The 16220-nt window shown below is 42.2% G+C and overlaps 1 protein-coding gene across 1 annotated transcript; it reads left to right on the top strand.

The window, feature by feature from the left end:
* Positions 1-633: 633 nt before the first annotated feature.
* LOC112229648 (terminal nucleotidyltransferase 5A-like) lies at positions 634-13324 on the top strand. Its single transcript, XM_024401960.2, has 2 exons — positions 634-1161; positions 11477-13324. Exons 1-2 carry the CDS (start codon positions 1006-1008, stop codon positions 12506-12508), a joined length of 1188 nt encoding a protein of 395 aa, XP_024257728.1. The 5' UTR covers positions 634-1005; the 3' UTR covers positions 12509-13324.
* Positions 13325-16220: the final 2896 nt, after the last annotated feature.

The raw sequence follows: 16220 nt of genomic DNA, 5'->3' as shown, positions 1-16220 counted from the left end.
TGTAAATCTCTCTAGGACAAGGTGACATTTATCAATATACTCACCTGTATTTACCCCCAACAAATGAAACGTTAATTAGCTGCTCATGTGGCTATCATAAATAACTACAAAGGCCACGTTGATCTGGAAGAGACTGAAGAATTGTGGCAAAGGTAAAAATCTCTGGATTAACTATCTAATGTTAGCTAAATATAGTAATGAATCATTTGGCTACATTTATTTTAATGGACAATTCAGGGATTTGTAGTTTTGCATGATGTCTACTTTGATGCTAAATAGCCTTTTTGAATCTAAGAGTAAATAGAGACAAATATATTGATACAAGTCACATTGTCGGAGAGAGATTTATATGGTTATCAAAACGTCATGCCAGGGTAAACCCATAGGAAACACAGCCCTTATTTGAAGTGTTTCTAAAATCCCCTATGGGAAGAATGAATTGTGGAAAACGATTGGAACCATTTCCCTGTTTGACCACTAAGTGTAATGGGTATTATGGCAGCTCCAATGTGGTATCCTATGAAGTATCCTATGAAAGCAGCAGACTAGCCTCTACTGACGCAAGGGAAGTGGGTGTGTGCGCATGGCCTCTTGTAGTCTTCTGTATGTTGAGGTATTCATAAACCTCCCGCACAACCAATCAGGACGTTTATGTTAATCCCATTTTCTTTAAACCCGTCAATATGCTCCCAACTGGATTACAGTTAGAAGTGTTTCACAGTCACAGCGCAGGAGAGTTTTGGAGATGACAAACGGTTTAGTTTACCGATCTATGTTTTATATGTGCAGAACTCTCGGACCTTTAGCCTAGATTGTTTTGAAACGTATGTTCTAAGTGACATCTGAGAAACGCAACTAGGGCGATTTTGTATGATTTATTGAAGATTTCAAGTTTCATTCCAACTTCAAAAGAAACACCTATTTTGGGAATTGCTTCGGTACTGTCCATAATAGCCTACATCCACCAACACTACCGAAGATTTCACTACCTTTCCCCGTCCCATCATGTCCTTCGGGGATGAGTCGGAGCAGAGTCGGCGGTTGTGTGTGTTGTCTTGGGAGCAGGTGCAGAGGTTGGATTCCATCCTCGGAGAGAGCGTCCCTATTCACGGACGCGGAAACTTCCCGACGCTTTCCGTACAGCCTCGGCAGATAGTCCAGGTGAGATAACGGCTTTGGTCTGGGGAGTTCTGGACCACAATCAGTCCGATAATGAGGGACGATGCTTTTCTCTAGCCTACTTCCAAACTCATCACATATAGCCTAACTGTTATTTTCCTTCTTTTAAAAAAAAAATAGTTCAATATTTATTTAATTCAGTCTAATCATAAATTGCTTTAGTGAATGAATAGCCAACTCAGGAATGTGTGTGAAAGATTTTTTTTAAACACGCTCGCACGCACTCACGCTTGCACACTTTAACGCACATAGGCTACACATGCATACGCACTGTACAGTTGAATTTGAGAAGTGAGTAGAGTCAGGAAGGCGGTGTATTTTGGGAACATTCCAAGTCTAACCATGTCGTATTTATGTAATAGCATAATAATAGCACATTTTTCAGTGCTGTGGATGAGGATAAAAAGCTCCAATATTCTTCAAATATTCAGATACCATCTGTGAATATGGTTCTGTGCCCGTCCTTTTGGCATGCTCATACAATGTATTTTTACAATAGTCTACTAAAGGTATTGTAATAACCATCCATTGCATTGAATCATGACTCGTGAATCCGGTTATTTACATTCACTTTAACAGACAGGAGGAGATCTCAAGGAGCAGATGATCTAATGCTTTAACTGACATTTTCCACTTTCTCATTCCAATCCTTCTGCGACCAGAGTCATTTCATTGGTCTACAAAACGATACAACTTTTACACTTAGAGGGAGAGAAAGTAAGGTACTGTATATTGAATTACAATTGGGCAGAGTATAGAGGAATTGAGAATGGAAAAGTTTCCTCTTGTCTCGTGTAGCTTTCATTAATGAAATGTAGGCCTGTGATCTGTATTGGTAGGTCAGACCTATGTGAGGATGTATGCTGTATCCATGTTGTTCTCGTAGAAAACACCCAGGCTGGAAAGGTCCCCAGTAGGCTCTGGCTGTCCATCCAGTCCCATACCACTGGCAGTAAGCAATAGTACACATCTTCAGTGACGTTTTCCCTTCCTCCCTCTCTCCTGCCTGGAAAACCAACTGATCCAACCCAGGAACAAAATGTTTTTTCCCCTTGCGGCCAGAAATATGTGTTCTTCGAGGTGTTCCACAGGGCTCTCAATAGGGGGTGTTTATTGAAAAACTGTCATCTAGATAACATCTATTTATGGTGTGGCTCCATATTGTTGTGTGTGTGCGCGCGCCGTGGGAGGTGTAAAAGAGAAGTGTCACCGTTGCTGATTTAGTGCAGTGGATTGTGGGGAGATAAGCCCACAATGGGTTGACAGTCCTGAGGAACTTCACAATAGGCCTCCACACACACACATACACACACACATTGTAGAATAATAGTAAACACATCAAAACTATAAAATAACACATATGGAATCATGTTGTAACCAAAAAAGTGTTAAACAAGTCTAAAAATATTTTATATTTGAGATTCTTCATAGCAGCCACCCTTTGCCATGATGACAGCTTTGCACACTCTTGGCATTCTCTCAACCAGCTTCATGAGGTAGTTACCTGGAATGCATTTCAATTAATTAGCAGGTGTGCCTTGTCAAAAGTTAATTTGTGGGGGCCTCCCAGGTGGTGCAGTGGTCTAGGGCACTGCATCACAGCGCTAGCTGTGCCACCAGGGACTCAGGGTTTGTGCCCAGGCTCTGTCCCAGGTCCGTGGGGTGACGCACAATTGGCCTAGCGTCGTCCGGGTTAGGGAGGGCTTGGCCGGTAAGGATATCCTTGTCTCATTGCGCACCAGCGACTCCTGTGGCGGGCCGGGCGCAGTGCACACTAACCAAGGTCACCAGGTGCACTGTGTTTCCTCCGACACATTGGTGCGGCTGGCTTCCGGGTTGGATGCGTGCTGTGTTAAGAAGCAGTGCAGCTTGGTTGGGTTGTGTTTCGGAGGACGCATGGCTTTTGACCTTTTTCCGAGCCCGTACGGGAGTTGTAGCGATGAGACAAGATAGTAATTACTAACAATTGGATACCACGAAATTGAGGAGAAAAGGGGGTAAAAAATAATATATTTATTTTTAAATGTAAAAGGTAATTTGTGTTTGAGCCAATCAGTTGTGTTATGACAAGGTAGAGGTGATATACAAAAGATAGCCCTATTTGGTAAAAGATCAAGTCCAAATAATTCCATTATTACTTCAAGGCATGAAGGTCAATCAATCCGGAAAATTTCAAGAACTTTGAAAGTTTCTTGAAGTGCAGTCGCAAAAACCATCAAGCGTGAAACTGGCTCTCATGAAACTGGCTCTCATGAGGACCGCCACAGGAAAGGAAGACCCAAAGTTACCTCTGCTGCAGAGGATAAGTTCATTAGTTACAAGCCTCAGACATTGCAACCCAAATCAATTTTTCACAGACACATCTCAACATCAACTGTTCAGAGTAGATTGTGTGAATCAGACCTTCATGGTTGAATTTCTGCAAAGAAACCACCACTAAAAGACACCAATAACAAAAAGAGACTTGCTTGCACCAAGAAACATGAGCAATGGACATTAGACCAGTGGAAATCCATCCTTTAGTCTGATGAGTCCAAATTTGAGATTTTTGGTTCCAACCGCTGTGTCTTTGTGAGACGCAGAGTAGGTGAACGGATGAACTCCACATGTGTAGTTCCCACTGTGACACATGAAAGAGGAGGTGTGATGGTGTGGGGTGCTTTGCTGGTGGCACTGTCTGTGATTTATTTAGAATTCAAGGCACACAACCAGCATGGCTTCCACAGCATTCTGCGCTTAGTGGGACTGTGATTTGTTTTTCAACAGGACAATGACCCAACACCCCAACAGGCTGTGTAAGGGCTATTCGACCAAGAAGGAGAGTGATGGAGTGCTGTATCAGATGATCTAGCCTTCGCAATCACCCGACCTCAAACCAATTGAGATGATTAGGGATGAGTTGGACGGCAGAGTGAAGGAAAGCCAGCCAACAAGTGCTCAGCGTATGTGGGAACTCCTATAAAACCTCCTGTAAAAGCATTCCAGGTGAAGCTGGTTGAGAGAATGCCGAGATTGTGCAAAGCTGTCATCAAGGCAAAGGGTGGCTACTTTGAAGAATTTCAAATATAAAATATATTTTGAATTTTTTTAACACTTTTTTGGTTACTACATGATTCTATATGTGTTATTTCAGAGTTTTGATTGTCTTTACTATCATTAAACAATGTTGAAAATAGTACAAATAAAGAAAAACCCTTGAATGAGTAGGTGGGTCCAAACTTTTGACTAGTACTGTACATCAAAAACACGGTTTCCATGTGTTTGGTGCCATTCCATTTCCTCCGTTCCGGATATTATTATGAGCCGTCCTCCTCTTAGCAACCTCCTGTGACACACATACACACACATACACACTACCCAGTAGGCCTACCCAGTGGTGTTATACAGCCGAGATTACATATCCAGACGTTGAATGTTTATTAGTGTGTCAGATCAGATCAGATATTACTTCATGTTAACAGTAGGGTGGAAGTAGAGCTATGAGTGCTAATCTGTTTTACTTGGCTTGGCCAGTCAAGGAAAGGGAACACACTTTTTCCAGGTTTGCTCATATCAAATTCAGGGTGTAGATTCTAGAATAGAGTAGAACACAGTAAGGGCAAAGCCTGAGGCAGATGTTGTCCTATGTTTTTGTTTTGTTCCTGCTCTCATTTCACCATAGTGAGCTTACTTGAAGTGAGCTCTTCTTTCCTGGGTGGGGGCGATGGCTTCCATTTCTGGGGCAGGATAAGGAAACTAGATTAGCTAGTTGGTCACACCAGTAACAGGGGCCTAGGTGGGTCAGGACTCTTGACAAGGTTGGCATGGTGTCAGTGTGGTAAGAGTAGACCCAAAGCACTCACACACTCACACACACACCACAATACTATCCCAGTCACCTGGTTCTGTTGTGGGCCCTGCCAGATTGTAAGCCAACTCCTCTTTCGGTCTATTGTTGGTGAGACTGATTGACACAATGACACCAAACGTCTCCATGAACATAGTTTGGTCTTACATTACAGTGTATAGCTCTGTTAGACCTCTACATCTAGGCGTGTGCTTTCCTGTATCTGGCTTTCAAGGAGGCAATTGTGGTGAAATGCCAGCTGAACTCAACATTGGCCCATAAAATTAAATGGTATGCCTGACTAGTTTTTCTTCTTCAAATCTCTCTCTCTCTCTCTCTCTTCTTCAAATCTCTCTCTCTCTCTCTTTCTCTCTCTCTCTCCCACTCACTCTCTCACTCTCTCACTCTCTCTCTCTCTCTCTCTCTTCCTTTAGAATGTAGTCTGTTTAATTAAGTAGTTTTGGAATCTGGACTATCCTAGTTGTATGATAACATATACTGTATCACCAGTCTAGTTGTATGATAATATATACTGTATCACCAGTCTAGTTGTATGATAATATATACTGTATCACCAGTCTAGTTGTATGATAATATATACTGTATCACCAGTCTAGTTTTATGATAATAAATACTGTATCATCAGTCTAGTTTTATGATAATAAATACTGTATCATCAGTCTAGTTTTATGATAGTAAATACTGTATCATCAGTCTACATTTATGATAAAATACTGTATCATTATTCTAGTTATAGGATAATAAATACTGTATCATCAGCCTAGTTTTATGATAATAGATACTGTATCATCGGCCTAGTTTTAGGATAATAAATACTGTGTCACCAGTCTAGTTTTATGAAAATAAGTAGTGTATCACCAGTGTAGTTTTATGATAATAAATACTGTATCAATAGTCTAGTTTTATGACAATAAATACTGTATCAACAGTCTAGTTTTATGGTAATAAATACTGTATCAACAGTCTAGTTTTATGGTAATAAATACTGTATACCAGTGTAGTTTTATGATAATAAATACTGTATCAATAGTCTAGTTTTATGACAATAAATACTGTATCAACAGTCTAGTTTTATGGTAATAAATACTGTATCAACAGTCTAGTTTTATGGTAATAAATACTGTATACCAGTCTAGTTTTATGATAATAAATACTGATACCATTCTAGATTTATGAATGAATACTGTATCATCAGTCTAATTTATTGAATGAATACTGTATCACCAGTCTAGTTTTATGAATGAATGCTGTACCATTTCTAGTCTAGTTTAATGGCTGGTTCAGGTGCCGTGACCACCCACAGCAAGGCAACTCATTCACCTCTGAGGAAAAACCCATAATCTGTTCCTGTTATCCTACTGACTGAGTATAATATGACTGGGCTGTCTTTGCCTTCTGGGCTGACTGGACCGGATGCCAGGGTCATAGACTACTAAACATCTCATTAATTGACTGATGCCATATACTTGGCTTGGCTGGGTCTTTCTGTGACTCTCTATCCAGGCCAGGCAGTGTTCTAACTGGAGTTTAGAGGACCATGGGGTTTAGCTGGCTAACGGCTGTTTCTGAGACTGTTTTCTCACTGAAATAATATAACACATTCAGTTCAGTTCCAAATGGCACCCTATTCCCTATATAGTGCACTACTTTTTACCATGGCGCTCTAGTCAAAAGTAGTGCACTACATAGGGAACAGGGTGCTATTTACGCTACTGCCAGACTGAGGTAAATTCAATTCTAGAGGAAACCCTCCAGACTGGAGTAGGAATGCAAAGAGACCGTATGTAACGCCTCGCCAAGACATTGTCAACGCCACCGTATGGTCAATTTGTGGCTTTTTTACAAGTCTACTACTCCTGCTCGATGTCGAGAGGAAATGTTCCGCTCAACTTCACCAGGTGCTTGTTGCGTAATGCAGGAATGGAATGGCCTACTTTTGGAGAAGAGGTGGAAGAAGGGGGTTACTTCTTACTTTGGGAGACCCTTTTGTGTTATAAGACATTATAAGGGGGTCTTTCAGGTTGACCTATTCCATTCAGTTAGACCTACTTGTCCTTGTACTCAGTAAAATATAAAACAGCCCATATAAGGAAAATACATCCTCCTCATCATTTGTTTCAGGCTAGCAGTATGTATGACTATCTGAATGGTCTCATCATGGGTTGATACCCTCTGCCCAACCCTATATTTAGTAAGGCAGTTCTTACTGTTTATTATACTGAATATAAAAATAAACAACAAAAATATAAATGCAACATGCAACAATTAAAAATATTTGACTGAGTTACAGTTAAGGAAATCAGTCAATTGAAATACATTAATTTAGGCACTAATCTATGGATTTCACGTGACTGGGATATGCATCTGTTGGTCACAGATACCTTTTTAAAAAAGTAGGGGCGTAGATCAGAAAACCAGTCTGTATCTGGTGTGACCACCATTTTCGTCATGTAGCGCGGCACACCTCCTTTACATAGAGTTGATCAAGCTGTTGATTGTGGACTGTGGAATGTTGTCCCACTCCTCTTCAATGGCTGCACAAAGTTGCTGGATATTAGTGGGAACTGTAACATGCTGTCGTACACATTGATCCAGAGCATCCCAAACATGCTCAATGGTTGACATGTCTGGTGAGTATGCATGGAATGCATGGAAGAACTGGGACATTTTCAGCTTCCAGGAATTGTGTACAGATCCTTGCGACATGAGACTGTACATTTTCATGCTGAAACATGAGGTGATGGTGGCAGATGAATGGCACAACAATGGGCCTCAGGATCTCATCACGGTATTTCTGTGCGCTCAAATTCCCATTGATAAAATGCCATTGTGTTCATGGTCCGTAGCTTATGTCTGCCCATACAAAAACCCACCGCCAACATGGGGTACTCTGTTCATAATGTTGACATAAGCAAACCGCTCGCCTACACAATGCCATACAAGTGGTCTGAGGTTGGAGGCGGCTTATGGTAGAGAAATTAACATTCAATTCTCTTTCAAAAGCTCTGGTGCACATCCCTGCAGCCAGCATGCCAAATGCACGCTCCCTCAAAACTTGAGAAACCTCTGGCAATGTGTTGTGTGACAAAACTGCACATTTTAGAGTGGCCTTTTATTGTCCCCAGCACAAGGTGCACCTGTGTAATGATTATGCTGTTTAATCAGCTTCTTGATATGCCACTCCTGTCAGGTGGATGGATTATCTTGGCAAAGGAGAAATGCTCACTAACAGGGATGTAACAAATTTGTGCAGAAAATTTGAGAGGAATAATATTTTTGTGCATTTTGAGAATTTCTGGGATCTTTTATTTCAGCTCATGAAACATGGGACTAACACTTTACATGTTGCTTTTATATTTTGGTTTAGTGTATAATTAATACTGCTCTTAGCTTAGTTCAACCTAATTCCAATAGACATACATATTCATTTGTATTCATTGAACCATACAATAAATTCCTATATATGCAACGTTGATTATTCCAAGGACTATGGGAATTGATTCATATATATTCTGGTTTTCACAGAATATTTAGGATGTTTTTAATATTCTGAATGTTTTTATTAGTGACCATCTGTCCAGAGGGTATCATCTGTCTAGAGGTTTACCAATAGAAACGGATTGCTTTTCTCATTGGAACACAACACAGATGTGCACAGCAGGGCTCCTTAAAGTGCTTTTATTGGAAAAATCAATTCTCTATTATTTCCACCCCTAAAAAGGACTGGCTTTGAAAATCAACATTCTTTAAAGGAGGTTACAATTAAGGCCTGAAAAGATGCAATAGTTTGGGAAGAGAAGAAGCCCAACACACATATTATGCATGTTTCAATTAGTCTGTTTTTTAGCCTGCCTTTGTTTTTAGGTTGGTAGGCAGGAGGCCGTTACCTAAATTCATGAATGGGGATCTAGCTACATAAGTCAGGCAGCAGAGACTTGGCAGGATACTCTCCTTTCCTAGCATAGTGGTGAAGCCAACATAACCTAATTCCTCAGACACAGCTTTGTGTGTGTGAGTGTGTCTATGCGTGTGGGTGTATGTGCATGCGTGCGTGTGTTTTGCGAAACAAAAGTACATGCTCCCCTTTGGGCACAGATGCCAATTCAACGTCTACTCCACGTTGGTTCAACGTGATTTCATTGAAATGAGGTGGAAACAACGTTGATTCAACCAGTTTGTGTCCAGTGGGTCAGGAAACATTCCTATCCTGAGCTGGTTAAAACCATATTTCACTGTGGGTGGTGACTCATACAGATATACATATTTTTAATGAAATGTTGGCACTGTAGCAAAGTTGTGGACAACAACTGCATGAAAGAGGTATTTTGATAGTAGGGAAAGTGGATAGCTTATGTTGTAATGTCTGTCTTAGGCTTAACTTGCAAACTTGATCCGACCTGGAAGGGATTGTGTGAATGTGTACGTATACAGACTAGATACCTGGTTGAAAACTTGGATCAGTGTCTGGATAAATATACCAAGTGTGTGTACTTGGTAACCATGGTCATGCCTGTTAAGGATTGTCCCAGTTTCTTGATTTCCTCTTTGGAGAGCTGTAACAGTCAGGAGGCTTGAAATATCTCAGCTGCCTTTTCTTAGCTTCAGCAGTTTCCCTTAACTCCAGGATCCACCCCTGACAGTTCTGTTCTGTGACCCAATAAGCTCATGAACCATATCTTTGCCAAGTATGTTGGCACAATCATACCAGAGTTTTTATAAGTTCACAACCCAACCCCATTTGTCTACGTCACACAGATTTGTACGTTTTCTTCTAGATAATCTTCAGGTCAGCTGGAGTTCCTCCTGAAGTTAGAGACAAAAATACAAGCCCTGGCTTGCTGTGTCCCACAGAGATATCTCTGATTCTCCATGCATAACTAAGGGGACTTTAGGTCCACCCGATCTTCATTCAGCTGAGCTACAGTAACTCTGTATTGTGGGCTTTTTACAAGCTAGAGACTATATGTAGGACAAGGGACTTTAAAGTAGCTGGCAAGCATAGGGGATATTATTGTCCAGTCAGAGGGTTTTAATTTCTCCAGTGTCATCTCTCTGGATAAGAGAAAGAGAGATATTTGTATTTTTTATGAAAATAGGGAGTTCATGATCAAATTAAAAGGCTGTGCATTGGAAAAACAAATGAATGATTAAATTTGTTATTTAATGTTGTTGCCTGTCATTATTTGGGTCATTCCACCAATTCAGTGTCTATTAAGAAGTGTAACTTGATTCCACTTCATTTTAGTATTCTGTCATAATGAGCACATGTTCAGGAACATGTTTTCTCATTTCAAGAGGTTCAATTTAAAAAATGACAATAGTAAAGTAGCAGGGTTGACCATAACATGATTGCCAATTCCATCATAAATCAGCCATGAATCCCCTCATGACAGGGGGAAGCTTGTTGTTTGCAACTGGGAGTGGCAATTGAATGCAAGCTTCACAAAAACTAAATTAAATTGATAAAACATTTCTAGCCTGTCTATCTATAGGTAAAAGGCTTGATGTGTTGTACTCAACCCGCTCAGTTTTCCACCACAAAATACCAGAAGATTGTCCAAAAGAGTAGAACCAGCTATTAGATGTTCAATATTTCTCGTGAAATTTTTTTTTTTTTAAAGAGTAGCTTCACCATATTAAAATGATAGTTAAGTTCACTTAACGGAGCTGACCTTCAAATGAGGGACAGATGTAAATGAGTCACCAATCACATGAAATAAATAATCATCTTCAGAAAGATGATTTTTGGATTTAGTGGGTTGAAATCTTCCTAGAACTGACATGGGGTTGATGAAGAGACATGTCAAAATGTTGAATTCTTTTTTTAGAAAGAATTTATTGACTTCTCAGTCTGGTATAAGGAACTTCATTTAATATAACAGGCTTTTCAAATTCAATATTGGTTCACAATTTCTACTTAAAATATCAAATGGATAATGGAGTCCCTCTCTATTCTCATCCACACAACAAATTATTGTATGCTATTATTTTGTCTTTACTGTTACGAACATTGGCTGAAAGCTAGGTGAACCATTCCTTGATTGAAATGGAAATATTACCATTTCAAAAGAAGAGGCATTGACCATTATAGCAACGTTTCGACTTGCAGTGGCATGTTATCTCTCTATCACACAGATGTCAAACTCATTCCATGGAGGGCTGTCTGCAGGTTTTCACTCCTCGCTTGTACTTGATTGATCAATTAATGCCACTGATTAGGTAGGAACTTCCCTCACCTGTTGTCTAGGTCTTAGTTGGACACAAAATGAAAGGAAATGCCCAAAACCAGCAGACACTCGGTCCTCCAGGAATGACCTGCTTTCTCAGATCAATTGCAAGAAAACAAATGACTAAAAAACGTATTTGATTGGAAAAGAAAATCGACAATGAAGTGTCTTTCTAATAGTATCTCTCAGATCACTCACCCATGTCTCTGTCTCTCTTGTGCAGGTGGTTCGGGCGCGACTGCAGGAGCGTGGTGTGGTGGTCCGAGATGTGAAGCTGAACGGTTCAGCAGCCAGTTATGTGCTCCACCAGGACACAGGCCTGGGCTACAAGGACTTGGACCTCATCTTCGGCCTGAACTTGACTGATGACAATACCTTTCGTGTGGTCAAAGACGTGGTCCTGGACAGCCTGGTGGACTTCCTACCTCCGGGGCTCAGCCGTGTCTCGCCCATGACCCTCAAAGAGGCCTACGTCCAGAAGCTGGTGAAGGTATGCAACGACACAGACCGCTGGAGCCTGATCTCCCTCTCCAACAACACGGGGAAGAATGTGGAGCTGAAGTTTGTGGAATCGCTCCGAAGGCAGTTTGAGTTCAGTGTGGACTCGTTCCAGATCGGCCTGGACTCACTGCTGCTGTTCGACCGCTGCTCAGAGACGGCCATGTCCATGTCTGAGAGCTTCCACCCCACTGTGGTCGGAGAGAGCATGTACGGGGACTTCCAGGAGGCCCTGGGACACCTCCGCACCAGGACCATAGCCACGCGCAGCCCCGAGGAGATCCGGGGCGGAGGACTGCTGAAGTACTGCCACCTGCTAGTGCGGGGATTTAAACCGGACTCAGAGGCTCAGATGAAGCTTCTGCAGCGCTATATGTGCTCACGCTTCTTCATCGACTTCCCGGACATTGGCGAGCAGCAGCGGAAGCTGGAGGCATATCTCCAGAACCACTTCAATGGCATGGAGGACAAGCGCTACGACTGCCTGGTGACGCTGCGGCATGTGGTGGACGAGAGCACCGTGTGCCTGATGGGACACGAGCGCCGCCAGACACTGGCACTGATCTCGGCACTGGCACTACGGGCCATGGCAGAGCAGAACGCCATCCCGGCCCTGGCTAACATCACCTGTTACTACCAGCCGGCGCCTTATGTCAGAGACGTCAACTTCAGTAACTACTACATAGCGAGGGTCCAGTCGCCCATGAGTAGCTCGTATAGTAACTCTTACCACAGGACATGGCTGCCTTGTAGCTAAATGAGGTGGATCAGTGGAGCGTAAGGGGACTATGTTTTTTTTAAGCTTCTAGTTTCCCAAATGGTAGCCTATTCCCTACGTAGTGCACTACTTTATATTACCAGGAAACTATATAGGGAATAGGGTGCCATTGTAGACGCACCCTCTGTCTTATAGTAACGTGAGCTGAGCAGTTCGATAGAGTGCTTTGCTCAGTCCACCTGTAGCAAAATGGCTTCTTGTGGGAGACTTGAGGACAACGTCCACTGAGGACCAAAAAAATGAAAAATTGTATTGTATCTTTTTGCCAAATCTTCAGTTGCAACCCATCCCACTAAATTATATCAATGAATACTGCTGTAAATCTGATTTGAGCCGTTGTTATGATGTTTGTTCTTTTCTGTTCTGAAGCGTTGGCTTCTTTTGATATATGTACGATGAAGACTGGTGGTCTATTTTGATGTGTGTAGAATGGTTGAAATGTGACGGAAGAACTTTTCAGCTTCCCAGTCTTGATAGGGGACTTGAAGTATATTTGGATCCATAAAAGGAAATGTAAATAAGAAACCAGGAAGCTGTATTCTGTTCTGACTGTGGTTTCAAATGGCCTTTTCCTTAAAAACGTAAGGACCAAAGAATTCAGTTCTTGTGTAGTGTGAAGAAAATAAAACAGACTTTTGTAATTCTAAGTGCCTGAAAAACCAACCGACATCTTATAGTAGTTTGATCTGTAAATGAAATAACTGTATTTGAATCTATTTCACCCAGGTTACTGTACATTTCTATATCCAGGGTCAGGGTATTTCCTTTTGAAATAATAAAACATTTAAATGGAAACATTGGTATGATTTCTTTCTTTCTCAGTCTACACATTCCTAATGGTTTCAAGAATATGTTGTATATGTACTGGATGTACACTATATATACAAACGTATGTTGACACCCATTCAAGTTAGTGGATTCTGCTATTTCAGCCCCACCCGTTGCTGACAGGTGTATAAAATCGAGCACACAGCCATGCAATAGACAAACATTAGCAGCAGAATGTCCTTACTGAAGAGCTCAGTGACTTTCAACATGGCACCGTCATAGGATGCTACATTTCCAGCAAGTCTGTTCATAAAATGTCTGCCCTGCTAGAGTTGACCCGGTCAACTGTAAGTCCTGTTATTGTGAAATGGAAACGTCTAGGAGCAACAACGGCTCAGCAGCGAAGTGGTAGGCCATACAAGCTCACAAAATGGGACCGCTGAGTGCTATAAAGCATAGCATGTAAAAATAGTCTGTCCTCAGTTGCAAAATTCACTACCAAGTTCCAAACTGCCACTGGAAGCAAAGTCAGCACAATAACTGGGAGCTGGGAGCTTCATGAAATGGGTTTCCATGGCTGAGCAGCCGCACATAAGCATAAGATTGCCATGCGCAACGCAAAGTGTCTGCTGGAGTGGTGTAAAGCTCACCACCGCCGTGGAAACACATTCTCTGGAGTGATGAATCACGCTTCACCATCTGGCAGGCCGACGGACGAATATGGGTTTGGTGGATGCCAGGAGAATGCTACCTGCCTGAATGCATAGTCCCAACTGTAAAGTTTTGTGGAGGAGGAATAATGGTCTGGGGCTGTTTTTCATGGTTCGGGCTAGGCCCGTTTGTTCCTGTGATGGGAAATCTGAATGCTACAATTCTATGTTTCTAACTTTGAAGTAACAGTTTGGTGAAGGCCCTTTCCTGTTTCAGCATGACAGTGTCCCCGTGGACAAAGCAAGGTTCATACAGAAATGTTTTGTCGAGATCGGTGTGGAAGAACTTGTCTGACCTGAACAGAGCCCTGACCTCAACCCCATCGTACACCTTTGGAATGAATTGGAACGCTGACTGTGAGCCAGGACTAATCGCCCAACATCAGTGCCCAACCTCACTTATGCTCTTCTCGCTGAATGGTAGCAAGTCCCTTCAGCAATGTTCCACATACTTTTGGTTATGTTGTGCATCTAATAGGTTCCAGCACATCCCATTGGAATGAGAAGACACAGACACAAACATGAAGGGCGAGTAGGTGAAGTGTCTGTACCTGTATGCCTTAACAGAGACATTCAAGGTGCAATCTGCAATATTTATAGCTGTTTAATTGTCCTTTCCATTAATGGTATACCTATACACATACCCCATCCCTCAGCTTTATAGAATGCCGGGGCTGCTGTTTGTTGAAACACAAATGATCCCATCGGTCTGACACCAATGCCCGAAGACACATACAAACACTTCCTTGTTCTGTTCCCGCCCCCTCAGCGTTACCATGGGAATCTGAATCCCCTCTGCCCTCATAGCCATTCATACATTAGCCATTTAGTTCCGCCTGCATGTCATCCATCACATCCAATGAGGGGTTTCCTTGCCCCCCTGTCTCAATGGATAGAGGGGAGAGAAGAGGAAATGGCTGTTGCCTGTCTTGGATGAGTTGCATTCTGTGTGTTTTGGTTGAGCAGGCAGTTGAGGGCCAGGTGGTAAAATGGAGACGTTTGACCAGAGTTAGTATTTTATATCAATGCATGCCTTTTGCAGACTATCAACTTTAGCTTACAGGATTCTTTTTTACACTCATCATGAATTTTAAGCATTACCCCATGCTCATCACTGAATTCTCTTACCATGTCTCCCACACAGGGTGTTTCTATAGCCGGGTCCTAGATCTGTTTTTGTTATTTCTCTCTTGCCATTGGCCATATAGGAGTTGGCTATACAGCATAAACAGATCTGGGACCAGGCTAGGGCTCTATTCAATCCGAATTATGGAAGTTCAGCTTTCCAATGTGATTCAAATTTAAAGGCAATGTTCCCGCTTTAGTGGAGACTGCGTTCACGGTAAACGCTGCATATGTCAGCTCATCAGTAAATTATCTTCACATTTCTATCGCAGAGTCTGTAAAACTTCTTTCTCTGAACTTTGACCTTGGTGTGTTCTACAAGTCTGAACCCTAGTACTTTACAACATCTGGCAGTGGAGAGTAGGACGAATGCACCCCATGAACGTTGCATCTAATATAAATAGAACACAGTGTCTATGGCCTGTTACTATAACAGTTAATATTACAGTTCATTTGGGAGGAAAAGAGTCTGTCATCGTGATTAAAGAGGCAAGATGAAAATGTGACGAGGGAAATCTCCCTTTCTGGAATAGCTGTCAGAGCTGTTGGTTCGTTTATCCCAGACAGCTACAGAGAAGCCAGAGGCTGTTGGTTCGTTTATCCCACACAGCTACAGAGAAGCCAGAGGCTGTTGGTTCGTTTATCCCACACAGCTACAGAGAAGCCAGAGGCTGTTGGTTCGTTTATCCCACACAGCTACAGAGAAGCCAGAGGCTGTTGGTTCCTTTATCCCACACAGCTACAGAGAAGCCAAAAGCTGTTGGTTTGTTTATCCCACACAGCTACAGAGAAGCCAGAGGCTGTTGGTTCGTTTATCCCATACAGCTACAGCTAGAAGCCAGAGGCTGTTGGTTTGTTTATCCCACACAGCTACAGAGAAGCCAGAAGCTGTTGGTTCGTTTATCCCACACAGCTACAGAGAAGCCAGAGGCTGTTGGTTCGTTTATCCCATACAGCTACAGAGAAGCCAGAAGCTGTTGGTTCGTTTATCCCATACAGCTACAGAGAAGCCAGAGGCTGTTGGTTCGTTTATCCCACACAGCTACAGAGAAGCCAGAGGCTGTTGGTTCGTTTATCCCATACAGCTA

This window comes from Oncorhynchus tshawytscha, linkage group LG31 (genome assembly GCF_018296145.1).
Source record: "Oncorhynchus tshawytscha isolate Ot180627B linkage group LG31, Otsh_v2.0, whole genome shotgun sequence".
NCBI classification, from domain to species: domain Eukaryota; kingdom Metazoa; phylum Chordata; class Actinopteri; order Salmoniformes; family Salmonidae; genus Oncorhynchus; species Oncorhynchus tshawytscha.
This window is presented reverse-complemented; position numbering and strand designations above follow the sequence as displayed.